Below are 13,941 nucleotides of genomic sequence, written 5' to 3'. Positions count from 1 at the left end.
AAAAAAAATAATTATCATGAAAATTAGAAAACATGGTTTGGAGGGGTTGGTTTGGATCTCCATGTGTGTGTTTTTTCTTGTCTTTTTTTTTTTTTTTTTATCTGATGAGCAGGGAGGCTGGAAATTTTTCCATGAAGACGGAGGCCGATTATAGATGTGTGTGTGTGTGTGTGTGTGTGTGTGTGTGTGTGTGTGTGAAGTAAGCTGCTGGTATGAGAGTAAAACTAAAAATAATTATGTGGTTAATTGGATTTAGTATAGATTACTACAGCTCATTAAGGCCTTAAATCTTTTTTTTTCTACTTAGTAATAGAGTTCTTTCCTTTTAAATAAAATTATCTCACAACATTTCTTATTTCTTTCTGCCAGTTGATGCCCTGCTGGTCTCCTGAAGCCAAGGTTTGGCCTTGGTGCCATGGAGAGGGCAAGTAAGAAGCTTGGGCATGGCCTGGCTGGGAAGGGAGCATGGTAAATGCTGTGCGTGAGTAGCAGAGCTAAAAGGTTCGCCTGAAAGAGCTCCAGGCAGCAAGCAAAGTGCTGCCCGTACACTACCTGATACAAGATGCAGAGAATGAGAATGGCCTATCTGTGTATAATAATGGATCCTAGGGCTACAGTATCTTTGAAGGTTATCTTGCAGATCAGCCTACCTCCCATAGGTAAGGGGGAAACTTGCTTTATCATCCTTCAGGGAGGCAGGAGTCACACCCTCTCCTATTCGTCTTTGTACCACAACCTTTGCTGGTAAGTGGGACTTCATGATAGGTCATTTTTCTTGATCCTGATACCCGTCTACACTGACCTCTTACAGGTCTGTGGACTCAAGAAATCATTATCTGGTCTCCTGCAGGCAAAAGACACTTGGAACCTACTAGGTTTCCCTCAACCTACTGCCCCATCTCTGATCCCTTTCTGATTCCTCCCTCCCCAATCCTCCCCCATTAAACCAGATTACAGCAACACAGATAGTTGGTCAATATCATGGACCAGTTTGGTTGTGCCCTCAAATTTGGGAAGAATGGTTATTGATAGTCCTTACTATTAACTGGTCTCTCAAATATGTGAAATCTAAGGAGTGACACACAGAGTTCTTTCCTTTCCCTAGCAAGTCAACTATCCATCCTCTAAGTCCAAGGACCACATAGGATGGACATTGGGGAGTCCCTACTTTCTTTGGCATCTCTCCTTATTCTTCTCTATATAAAACTGGAGAATTAATTATTAGCCTCATTTAATTATTAGATGATAGAACGTCCACGACAGTAATTGTTAAAACTGTGAAATGTTTATAACATTAGGATTATTGATAAGAATGTTATAGAAAGGAGGAAAGAAGGAAAGAAAGATATTGATTGATGTTTGAAGTTGGTGAGAAGATGGGCCTAGAGACAGGAAGATCTGCTATATCCCATATTATAACCCCTTACATATTAACCAGCATTTACTGAGAGCTCACTATGTGCTAGGCATGGTGCTAAATATATTCTCTTACTTAAATATATTCTCCAATTTCACAGATGAGCCACTTCATGTTAATAGAAAGGACCCTCAGTGCTCTAGCAATCATTCTTGATTTCTCTACTCTAATCACTCAAACTCCCCTGGATGACTATTCATTCCAACTCTCAGATATCCACTAACTCCTCCCCCACCTGCACTTCCAGCTCATGACTGTGCTTCATATTTCCCCGAGAAAAACAGAAGAAATTGAAGGAAACTTGCCTATTTTATGGTTAATTCTCAGTTCTCATCCAACTTGACCCATCACCGGCCCCATTTGAAAGAGCTGAGCATTCCCTTTTTTCTGAAACACTTCCTCTTCTTTGGCTTTTGGAAAATCATGGTCTCTTCTCATCTCTCTGGCCTTCCCTCCCAGTCTTTTGTACTGGTTGGTCCCATCTCTCAAGCTCTGACATCTTGGCATCTTCCAGGGAACAGTCTTAGTACCGCTCTTCTTTCCCACCTACACTCCTTTGGTGATTTCACCCAAGCTCATGGCTTTAAACACCATCTGTATACCAACACCTCTCAAATTTGTATCTTAGTCTAGACCTCTCCCCTAAACTCCAGACTAATGTATATTGCAATCCCTATTTAATGGCTCCACTTAGACGTTTAATAAGCATCTCAAAGTTGGCATGTCCACAGCTGAACTCCCAATCTACCCTCCAAAACCTGCCCTTCCCTCAATATTTCCCATCTCAATGGAAGGCAACTATCTCCTTCTTATGGATGTTTGAAGTTGGTGAGAAGATGGGCCTAAAAATCAGTACCATTTTTGACTTTCCTCCTCTCATTCACCATATCCAATCATCAGCAAATCCCAATATCTGTATCTTAGAGATGTATTCAGAAACTGACCATTTCTCAGATCTGCCTCTGCTCCCATGCTGGTCCAAAACACCACCCCTGCTCGCCTGATTACTGCAACAGCCTTCTGTCCCCAGCTCCGCCCTTTCTTCCTTCGAGACTATTTTTAGCACAGCAGCCAGAGTAATCCCATCAAGCACGGTCAGATCAAGTCGTGTCCTCTGCTGAAAATACTCTCATAATTTCCCATCTCATTCACAGTAAATCACCCACAGCCTCAGCTGATTAGTGCCATTTTTGATCCCCATTACATCTCTGACCTTACCGCCTACTCCTCTTCCCCTCATTCACTCTACCACAGATACACCAGCCACTTTGGCTCCTCTGGGACATGCCAACCATGTTTCTGCCTCAGGGCCTTTGCACTGGATGTGCCCTTGGCCTCGAGTGCTCAGTCCTCAGATACCTGCATGGCTTGCTTCCTTACCTTCCTCAGGTCTTCACTCAGACGCCTCCATTTGGTGAAGCTTTCCACAGCCACCATATTTAGAACTTCAACCCGCCACCTCCCTAGTATCCCATTTCCAGTTTCCCTGCTTATTTTCCTCCATAGCATATGATAGCATCTTCAGAATTTTATAATTTATTTATCTTTTTTATTGTCTGTCTCTCTCAGACAGATAATTCCATTTAGTGCTGTATCCCTGACACCTAGAACAGAACTTAGAACATACCAGATCAATATTTAATGATTAAAAGAATAACTGAATGAAGCCCAAAAAGGTTAAGCAACTTTCTCAGGGTCACACAGATTGTATGGGCCTGGATACACCCGAGTCTATCTGGGATTAGAGCCCAAGCTCTCATCCATCCAACTAATCCCAGCAAAGGAAGAGAACTCCAAACTACACCCAAAGGCAGGTGTTTCTGTCATCTCCTTTGTGTGTGTGTTTTAAAATATTTTTATTGATTATTAGAGAAAGAAAGGAAGGGAGAGAGAGAAAAAACATCAATGTGAGAGAGAAATATTGATCGGCTGCCTCCTGCATGCCCCCTATTGGGGATCAAGCTGGCAACCTGGGCATGTGTCCTGACCAGGAATCAAACCGGCAACCTTTTGGTGCACAAGATAATGCCCAACCAACTGAGCCACACCAGCCGGGGCAATCATCTCCTTTGTTTTGCCCTCCCAGAGCTGCACACTGCAGCAGGGCTAGGGCTGCCTTTGCTTCGCTAGACAAGATTTCTTTCTTTCTGCTCAGTGGCGGGGATGCCTGGTGCCTGTGTGGGTAGAAGGGGAAGTCTTTGGCTTACCTGCCACTGCCATGGCAACCAGGTAACCTAAGGACTCCAGAAGCAAGTCCTTTCAGACTGAGAAGGGGAAAAATGAGGCAAGCCCGAAATAAACAGAAAGAAACCTGTGAATGGAGAACTGACTGGGGCCTTGTGCCTGCTGCTTGCTGTGTCATTGGCAGCAAGGATAATCCATCCTGTTCTCTCCCTACCTCTAGCTCAGCCATGGCCAAGGGCAGTGGATCACCTTGTCCTGCCTCCGGGCTCTAGCATGACCCCACTTAACCCATCCAAGGGCTCACACTCTTCTCTTCAGCACCCCCAGGGATGGGGGCCCCAAAACACTCTCAGTGACTTCTTGATAACACAGAGGATGGTCCTGACCAGAAGTCAGGAGATCCATGTTCTGACCCCCTGCCCACATCAGAGGGGCAGACTCTTAGTTCCTTAATTTCAACTTCTCTCTGGGGCTCAGTGGACCCTTTACTTAAAAATGACTCCCTTCCTTACCTATTTGATAGTAGGAGAATCAAGTAGAACTATAGTAAAAAAAACAAAACTATGAAATTAAAGTCCTTAGGGAAATGCAAGTTAGAATTGCAATATTTTCACAAGAGGTCTTACTTGTGCCAGGCACTGTGCCCAGCATTTTTTGTGCTTGATCTCACTCAATCCTTACAGCCACCCTTGAGAAGGTAAGAGCTGCCCACAATGGGAAGATGAGGAAATGCTGCCTCAGAGAGGTTAAGAAATTTGCCCAAGTTTGTACAGCCAGTAAGTGACAAAGAGGCATTCAAACCTAAGGAGTCTATCTCCTATCTCCCAACACTATACCCACACGTCCCCCACCCCCCCATCCTGCACGGTATCCAGTGGGGCCTGAGGGTTAGAGAACTGATTTTTTTCACCTTAGTCATTCCCAGGACAGTCCCTGAGCCCCACAGCTCCAAGCAGATCATCAGGGAAGTGTGTGGTGCCCTTCCCATTTACTAAGCCCCTTTGATCTGTGGAGTTTGCTGAGCTCAGAGAACAAGATCATAACAATCCCCACAGCCCAAAGGCTGGAGCCTCAGGGGCTGGTCCTCTCTCACAGCCTGGTGCCCGTCCAGTCAGTGTGCCCAGTTCTATGGGGTTTGCAGGAGCAGCCCCAATCCCAGAGGAAACAATTAGAGAATAATTAAGTGCCAAACTGTGGGTGATGATGTGGGAGAGGAAACAAGTCTGTACTCTGGTGGGGGGCCTCAGCTGGGCCAGGAAGGGGTGGGGTCTGGAAAGGAGAAACCAGAGAAGAGACCAAAGGGCGCAGGTGTGGGAGGGATGGCACACAGAGGAGTGTGGTGGGAAACGCAGAGTCTGATGATGTCAGAGAGACCTGGCTTCACACCCTGGCCGTGCCATGGCTGGCTAGGTGACCTTGGGTTGGTCACTTCCCGTTCTCTTTGGTAGAGGTCCCTCTTACATCGAGAGATGTTCACCACCTCAGTTTCTTTCTTTCTTTTTAAAAATATTTGTATTTATTTCAAAGAGGAAGGGAGAAGAAGAGAGAGCTAGAAACAGCAATGATGAGAGAGAATCCCTGATCGACTGCCTCCTGCACACCCCACACTGGGGATTGAGCCCACAACCCGGGCATGTGCCCTGACTGGGAGTAGAACCATGATCTCCTAGTTCATAGGTTGATGCTCAACCACTGAGCCACGCCAGCTGGGCTCACCACTTCAGTTTCCATGTTCCACCATTTAGCCTCTAACAGAGTTTCCTGCAAAGAACATCAAGTCTAACCTGAATCCGTCGGGCTGCTGGCTCATTTCCAATTCTGTTCTTGGGAAACACAGGCATGGCCAGTTGGAGATGGTGAATGTCCTTAACCTGGACTCTTAGAGCCCTAAACATACACACAAAAAATATGGCTTTCCTCCCAATATACATAAAAATATACGAAATAAAACTTGCATAAATGCCAAGGTTAAAATAGCTTCTTTGCAGATTTATTTATTTATTTGGTAAAATTCTGGATTGCCTCCTCCATCAAAGTGAACCTTTTCTAACAGTTTTGGTGTCCTTGCTTTCCACTGTTTGTGGTGCCTGAAAAGTCCCTATTCTGCCTTTTGGGTTGCACAGTCCTAAGGGAGAGTGGGGGACCGGGAGCTTCAGGGAAGCAGCACACCATTGACCTCTTGACCCCACATGTGGCACTGGGAAGGTCATGCCCCCCCTTCTCACATAAGTATGTTGAGGCTGGGTTGAGGGGGGTGACTCCAGTGAGCCCTGGGGGTCCCACATCCAGAGCCACAACAGAGGGCCCAGGCCTTATTCTCAGGGGTGGCCCAGCTCTCTTGCTTCGTGACTGCTGCTTGGGGAGCAAGAGGTGCAGCCTTCACTGTCGGCTGGCACCATTTTCGGGGGCTGGGAGTAATGTCTCTTACCTGATCGGCAATTTGACATGGCTGCTTAACAACCGATTAATCAAACCCAGTTCGTCCTGTAAGAATAAATGAGCCTAGGAAATGCTGCCATGAATAATGAGGGCTTTTGTCTTTCACCCAGCACCTCTCTCCACCCACCCCCTCCTATCTCCTTCCCAGAAACACACAGCAGCTACTCCATACCAAGGATTTCTACCCCTCTTCCAGGTGCCACTGCTGCCCACCCGGAGCCAGAGCTGGCCATGTCCTAGAGCAGTGGTCGGCAAACTCATTAGTCATTAGAGCCAAATATCAATAGTACAACGATTGAAATTTCTTTTGAGAGCCAAATTTTTTAAACTTAAACTATATAGGTAGGCACATTGTTATTAACTTAATTAGGGCACTCCTAAGCTGGCCTTTGCTAAAAACGTCCTCAATCTGATTGAGGCATGTGGCTTGCGAGCCGTGGTTTGCTGACCACTGTCCTAGAGGCACAAAGTCTCTTGTCCATCAGACAGACATGTATGCATGCCCCTGCCAAAGCTGGATAGTGTCTGTTTCAGGCACTGTACTGGGTGCTAAGGATACAAAGGTGAATAATATACTGTCCCTGTGAGGGGTAACAGGGTATGACCCCCTTTGGATGGCAGAAGGCTTCCATAGAAATCAACTCACTCACTTTCACAGCAACACTAGGACTCAGGCAGCACGGAGGCTAATACTCCATTGAAGTTGCCTGGCTCCCACGGTGGGGAGGCTGGAGCCCAGGTCTCCTCTGTGGCGTCTGGTGCCTTCCAACAAAGCCTGTGGCTTGGTTTCAGTGGTGTGGTCTTGGCTACCCAGCCTACCGCCTGCCCACCTGCCCGCCCACCTGCCTGCCAGCCAGCCAAATCCTGGGCCTCACCACCCTGTGCCTCTCGTCCTGCAGGGGGAGCTGCTGAGCCCGTGCCGCTGTGATGGCTCCGTCAAGTGTACCCACCAGCCTTGCCTCATCAAGTGGATCAGCGAGCGGGGCTGCTGGAGCTGTGAGCTGTGCTACTACAAGTACCACGTCATTGCCATAAGCACAAAGAATCCTCTGCAGGTAACACAGGGGGCTGCCCGCTGGCTAGGGGCACTGTGGTGCTGGGACCCGGACTTCCCACACCCCCTGCCTTCACCTTAGAGTCAGGGCAGTTTGGAGAAAAGAAATGAGGTGGGCTAGGTGGGCAAGATCACAGATGGCATTTGGGCAGGAGGAAATGAAAGAACTTTTGCGTATTTTTTTAAGCCTCAACAAGAAGAGGAGAAAGGAATGAGGCAAAGAGAGAAAAATAGATATAGAAGGAAAGAAGGGCAGAGTCAGATGGAAAAGAGAACAAGAGAGTGGTGGACAGATGGATGGATGGATGAAAGCAGAAAGGAAAGGACAGGACAAGGAAGAAAGAAGGGAGGGAGGAAGAAGAAGAAAGGAAGAAAGGAAGGAAGGAAGACCAGAGGACAGAAGAGAGCAGAATGAGAAAAAGACAGAAGGTGGGAGGGGTGAGGAGAAAGACTGAGATAAAGCTAAGGGTAAGAAAAGAGGAAAGAAGGAGAAAGGAGATTCAATGGCACTTCCCACCCTTTAATGTACATGCAGTTCACCTGGAATCTTGTCAAAATGCAGACATGATTCAGGAGTCTGGGATGGGGCCTGAGATTCTGCATTTCTGATAAGCTATTGGTTGATGGTGTGATATGGATGCTGCTGATCCGCAAATCCCACTTGTGTGACAGGGACCAGAGAAGAATGGAGAAGAGACAGGAGAGGGAGGCAGAGGGAAAGTGGAGAACGGGCAATAAGGAAGGAAGAGCCCTAGCTGGTTTGGCTCAGTGGCTAGAGTATCGGCCTGCAGACTGAAGGGTCCCAGGTTCAATTCTGGTCAAGGGCACATGCCCAGGTTGCGGGCTCGATCCCCAGTAGGGGGTGTACAGGAGGCAGCCGACCAATGATTCTCTCTCATCATTGATGTTTCTATCTCTCTCTCCCTCTCCCTTCCTCTCTGAAATCAATAAAAATATATTTTTAAAAATAAGGAAGGAAGAAAAGGGGACAGGCTATTGTGAAGGGCAAGGGCAGGGAGGGGCAGGGCTGGGCTGGGGGTAGGGTCTACCAAGCAGATTTAGACAGGGCTGGACCTATAAGAACTGAGGTTCTTATAGGTCCCTGCCCTGACACATCCATCATCCCAGAGGAGCCGGCAGGCCCTGCACCACCTCATAAATCCTCCAACTCGAACAGCTCTCCCTCTGAGGCACGCCCATGTAGAGAGTGCTTGGCTTCTGAAAATACCTCCACATACACATGGTCAGCCAGTTAAGCTGCCACGTCATCAGTTAGCCAGCAGGTTAGTGAGGGTGGGAACCTGAGCATCTGCACAGTAGCTTCACTGTCCTCCCTGAGGGGGAAGGGCGAGTGACCCTGTGAGCCCAGGAGGGTGCTGGTTTGGTGGTGATGGTGGGGTGGAGTCTCTGCATGCAGTGGGCAGGGGCAGCTGAAAATCTAGAGCTGCAGTGTCCAGGGCGCTTTATTTTAGACATTATACAGCTTACATGGGGTACTGCCAGGAATGAGTGTGTGTGTGTGTGTGTGTGTGTGTGTGTGTGTGTGTGTGTGTGTAGACCGGGGAAGGGGGCCATCTTTTTCTGGAAGGAGACATTAAAACCCCCAGGCACCTCAGCCATCCTGATGGTGGCACAAGGGGTCAGAACAAGAGGTGCCTCCCCCTGTGCTGGTTCCATCTTCAGTCATTCGTTTCAAATCTTGCAGTGTCTTAAAATAGCAGTGTCGTGAGACAGCTGATTCCACACCCCGGTGCTTTAACTCTCCCCTTCCTTCTCGGCTGACTCAAGCCTTGAAGAAGGGTCAGGGTCCAAACCTGCCAGTCTCCCCATGAGTGCCCCCTTGGCTCACTAACAGGCATTGGCCTTTGACGCATAAGACAAAAAACCATTTAGGGATAACTTTCCTGGGGGGCGGGAGGTTATTTTAATCTCATAAGTGCAGCAAACAAATGGCAGAATTGACAAAAGTGAGCTTTTACTTTACTGCTCAGTTACTGCTGTAATTCTGCTGCTTTTGGGAGTGCAGTGGTATCACTTCACTTTTCCAGACAGCACAGAAGGAAGCAGTTTGGACTAGCAGCAGTGTTGTGTGGTTGTTGCCCAAACTGTCCCAGTTGTGTGTCCTGGGCTCCTTGGGCCCAGCCAAGTGTGAGACAGCTGCCTGCTGAGCCTCAGTGGGACAACTTCGGCTCCCACAAGCCAGGCAGGCCCCCCCGAGGTACGGGACAGAGTGGGCAGGCCCCACCACCAGTGAGCAGAGCAATGGATGGTAGGCTGGGGCTACCTCTGCTCAGTGTCGGGAGGCCCCATCCAAAGTGGTGAGAAACAGCAGCCAGGACAGTATGTTACCTCAGTGACCCTCTGCAAGCTCTGGTTCTAGCAGAAGAGCCACTGAGAAAGGAGTTTCGGAGTGGCCCAGTGGTCTCAAGACTTCATGGCTATTTCTTACCCTTTCTGCCACACCTGAGCTGCAGTTATATTCATGTTCAGTTGGTGCTCACTGGGGGCCAGCCACTGTTCTAAGTATTCATCTATATTATCTCATTTAATATTGAAAACAACCCAATGCAGTGGGTACTGTTATTATTCCCAATTTACAGATGAGACTGTGGAGGCACAGAGAGGTCAGCAATCTGCCCATGGTCACCCTGGTGGAGCAGGGTTGCATCCAAGGGGTCTAACTCCTGAGTCTGGCCCTTAACCTCTACCCTATAGTGCACAGCACTGAGTTTGCTGAATACATTTACCTTTAGGCAGCCCCCAACTCAACGTGCATAACTATATTTTTGCTGAAACATACGAAGAAGCACAGAAAGTTATTTCATTTAACCCTCACAATATTCTAGGAAGTAGGACTGATTATTTCCACTTTTACAAAAGGGCAACTTGGGAGTCTATGACATATTGGCTTCTCCTAGGTCACTCTCTGCAAGTCGGGGCAGAGCTCGGCTAGAACTGGGTCACCTGCCCAGACTCAGTGCCCCATGTGCGCTCCCTGTGTTGCAGAACAGGCGGCGCTTGAGAAGCTTGCATTCAGAATTTCGCTCTGGGTCTGGTGGCTGCAGAGCCTAGAGCCTCTGGAGCCCTTCTCTCCCCCGCCCCCTCCACCAGCGTCTTTGAGACCTTAGTCACTTGTTCTCTGCTTTCTCCTTGCGCTTCTGCTCCTGCACCTCTTGGGGAGCCTCACGCGGGACAGACAGGAGGGCAGCCTTGACGATGGCCCCCACCCCACTCCTTCATGCTTCAGACTGTAGTTGGGGCCCTGCTTAGTTTCCACAGGTGGCTTGGGGGCTGGTCAGAAAGGGCTTTAGGAATTAAGGGAACTTTTCCATGCCTTTGGTTTTGGGATTTTTTTAAATCTGGAGCAGGAGAAGGTGGAGGTTATTGATGACTTAATGATAGAAACAAAAAAGCCCAGTCAAGAACCCTCTTCACAGACAGTGGGACAGGCCCTGGAAAAAGCATTTGTTGTATATGAGCAATGTCTGTAGGTTCAGGTTACAGAGTTCTGGAAAATTCCCTTGTTATGTGTAACCCTAGGCGGGAGGAAGCAGTGGAAAATTTAAAAGCCCAATGATGTGTAATGGGATAATTAAATGTAAAGGTGGATGTTCTACATCTAGATTAGCAAGCGACATGTTTTCCAGTGGTTACACTTCCTTGGGGGCCATTGGTCAGTCCCGGCTGGACCCAGAACCAGTGCCCGCATCCCGGCCATTGAACGCAGAGTGAGCATTCGCAGGTGGAGGGTACCCTGCCTTTCCTCTGGCTTAGGCCGAAATGCTCTAGGGGGGGTCTTCTCTGCAAGGTGTTATGCAACTTCCTATGATCAGGAGATTGTCTTTCCTTCCCCCTTCCTAAGCCTGATCCTTGTAAAATTGTCCAACTTCCCTGCTTAAAATTGTTCAAAAGCATCATATTTACTCTTAGGACAAAGTCAAACATCTGTGCGTATCCTTCAAGATTCCACATGGTCTTCCCCTCTTGTATTTCCAGTATCTCACCCCACAACCTCTCCACTCTCTTTGCTCCACTCACTCTGGTCTTCTTCCAAGTTTTCATACTCTCAGGGCCTTTGCACACATTCTTCCCTGGGCATGGAGCCCCCTCCCCTCTCTTTCTCTAGTCAACTCCTACTCAATTCAAGCATTACTTCTCCTGGGAGGTCAAATCCCCATTTATAGACTTCCACAGTGCCATGGACCTCCCTTTCTTACTGCTGATAAATTACATTTGTAAGAAATTATTTGGTTGTCTGTGTTTTCTAGAATGTAAGCTCCATGAGAGCAGACATCTTGTATGTTCTTGCTTACCACTTTGTCTCTGGCTCCTAGAAGAGTGGCTGGCACATAGAGAATACTCAACACATGTTTGTTGAGTGACAGCATGAATAAATCCCAAACTAAAATCCAACTCCAGGCTCATTCAGGCCTCTGCTACCTAGATCGCCATAAATAGCAGAATTTCAGAGCTGGAACTCACCCATACCTTAGCCTTCAACCCATGCATCAATACTGCTATTAGTATAATACTTTTTCTGTTGAAAAAAATGAAACCTTAGTGTTCATATATAGTCAGTAGATTATACTGTTTTTCTTATCTCTCCTCCACATCCTGGGTCCTCTCCTAGTCTGTTGAATTGGTAATCTCCAGTATGTATATTAAATGGCATGCCCGGTGTTGTAGAAAAGTAAAAAAGGCCTGTGTCCTCTCAGCACCTATTAGTGTGAAAGGAAACAGTGTTGCTCTGAAAAGAATATTCTGGGCCCTGAACGCCACCCACATTAGCTCTGCATTTTCACTTCCCCCTCCCCATTTCTCTGTGTCATAATCAACTGCAAAGACCTTCCTTCGCAGCCATGTCTGCCCAGAACCCCACCCCTACAATGACTTTTAATCATTTGGTGTGATATAGGTTTCTTCCACCAAAAAAGCACAATGTAAAACTAAAAAACTTGCAAGAATATCCATTGTATCACTAGTGAAAAGCCCTGGTTTAAATCCTAAACCAGCAGTGAGAGTTTGGGGGTGACAAAAGGAAGAGGGATGGGAATGGGATGAGGGTATCTGAGCAACAGCTAACCTACCGACAATTCATTCTTCACCCCGCAGTGGCAGGCCATCTCTCTGACAGTCATTGAGAAGGTGCAGATTGCAGCCGCCATCCTGGGTTCCCTCTTCCTCATCGCCAGTATCTCTTGGCTCATCTGGTCAACCTTCAGTCCCTCGGCAAAATGGCAGCGCCAAGACCTCCTCTTCCAGATCTGCTATGGGATGTATGGGTTCATGGACGTGGTGTGCATCGGTGAGTCGGGGCCTGTCTCCATGGGAAGTGGGAAGCCAAATGATGGTGAGTTAGACAAATCCCTTAGAACCACACCCTCTGGGAGGTCAAAGCAGAGAAGGCAGCAGCCTTGAAACCTGTGAGCTCAGGAGGGGCTGGTGGCTTAAATTTGGGAGGTCAGTGGGAAGTGAGTGGGAAGCAGGGAAGAGAAGGAAGATCTAAATCTTTCCAAGCATATCTGTCTTGCCTGGTTGAAGATAAATAAGGAGGCTTGCCACTATGAAGATTTGTGAAAAGTCCATTGGTCAGTCTATCTGCCTCTGGCCGGATGAGGAAAGCCTCTTCTCTGTTGTGTACCCATGGCTGCCAAACCAGACCAGGGCTGCCTGCACATTTAGTTTCATTCTCTTCACAGCAAAATGCCCAGAACCAGTATTGAAGATGCCTGCCTCCTTTCCCCAGCTTTCCATAAGCTGATTCCAATGCCCAAGATTTCTCTAGTCTAATTATTTTCACACTGTGTGTAGCCCTGGGCTTCCATGCCCAGCTTCAGGAGCCGCCTTCAGGAGGGGAATGGAATGCTGCCCTGCCAGGCTCTGACTCTTCACTCCTGTGTCACCCTGAGCTTCTGTCCTTTTATCTATTTACATGTTTCCATTTCAGGTATGATTCTGTTTAAAAGACATCAGTGTTTTAGAAAAAAGTCGGAAACCCACCACTTGAGTTCCTGCTTATCCCATTCCTAAATCTATGTTCCCCTCTCTAACCTCCTGTTAGGTTGGTTGGTGGAGGGCTGGATCTTTCCCTCAACAAATGACATAGGCTGTCAACTCTGAAGTCTTCGTCCAAGTGACTGAGGAGTGGGGAGTGGTCCTGGTTTTCTGAGTGATGGGAAGCCTGCACATCCTGACCTGGAACTCTCAGATTTCCCCTACACCATAGCGCTCACAGCATCAGAGTGCCACAGCTGTCTTCCCTGGGCATTCGCTTATGAATTATATAAAAATGCTACAAGGTGTTTTTTTTTTGGCAGAAAAACATCTATTAACTGGAATTTGGCTGGGATTATATTAATGTGAGTTTCTCTGGAATTCTTTAATATTAGAACCAGAGAGGTTGGACACTTGCATACTAATGACAGTAGCCAGCGACTAGTGATGCTGGAACTTGTGAACTTGTCTAAGCATCTTCCTGACTCTCTATGCTAGTGAAACGAACACATCAACCCCTAGTTCAAGAGACTGTTAATTATGGCATGTAGGCAGTGAAATAAGCAGACTGCCCGGGTTTGGAGGGCAGTGGAAGAAAGAGGACCATTAATGGAGGAATGTGACTTGAGGCATTCTAATTTAGTTCCCTCTTGCACAAAACTCCCTTCCTACTCCTGCTGAGGCCTGGCCTTGTTGATGCCAAAAACCAGTTGTGTCTCCATATGGAGGTGTGGGGCTCTGGCATGGAGGGGCCTTCCTGTAGAGGCCCCTCCAGCTGCCCTTCATTCTCCTTCAGGCAGGTTTTTGATCTGTCATTGATATGAGCTTCTATGAGACATGCTTTCCTGTCACG

The 13,941-nt window shown here is 47.7% G+C and overlaps 1 protein-coding gene across 1 annotated transcript in view; it reads left to right on the top strand.

Annotated features, from left to right (window-relative positions):
• Positions 1-13,941, top strand: part of MARCHF4 (membrane associated ring-CH-type finger 4) — a gene marked incomplete at both ends in the record, with an annotated part of 70,463 nt that overhangs the window by 43,401 nt on the left and 13,121 nt on the right. Inside the window, 2 exons of the mRNA XM_079783068.1 lie at positions 6,940-7,095; positions 12,207-12,399. Coding sequence (XP_079639194.1) covers positions 6,940-7,095; positions 12,207-12,399 — 349 coding nt within the window. The remainder of the gene's footprint in view (positions 1-6,939; positions 7,096-12,206; positions 12,400-13,941) is intronic.

This window comes from Cnephaeus nilssonii, assembly GCF_951640355.1.
Source record: "Cnephaeus nilssonii genome assembly, chromosome: 10".
Taxonomy (NCBI): Eukaryota; Metazoa; Chordata; class Mammalia; order Chiroptera; family Vespertilionidae; genus Cnephaeus; species Cnephaeus nilssonii.
This window is presented reverse-complemented; position numbering and strand designations above follow the sequence as displayed.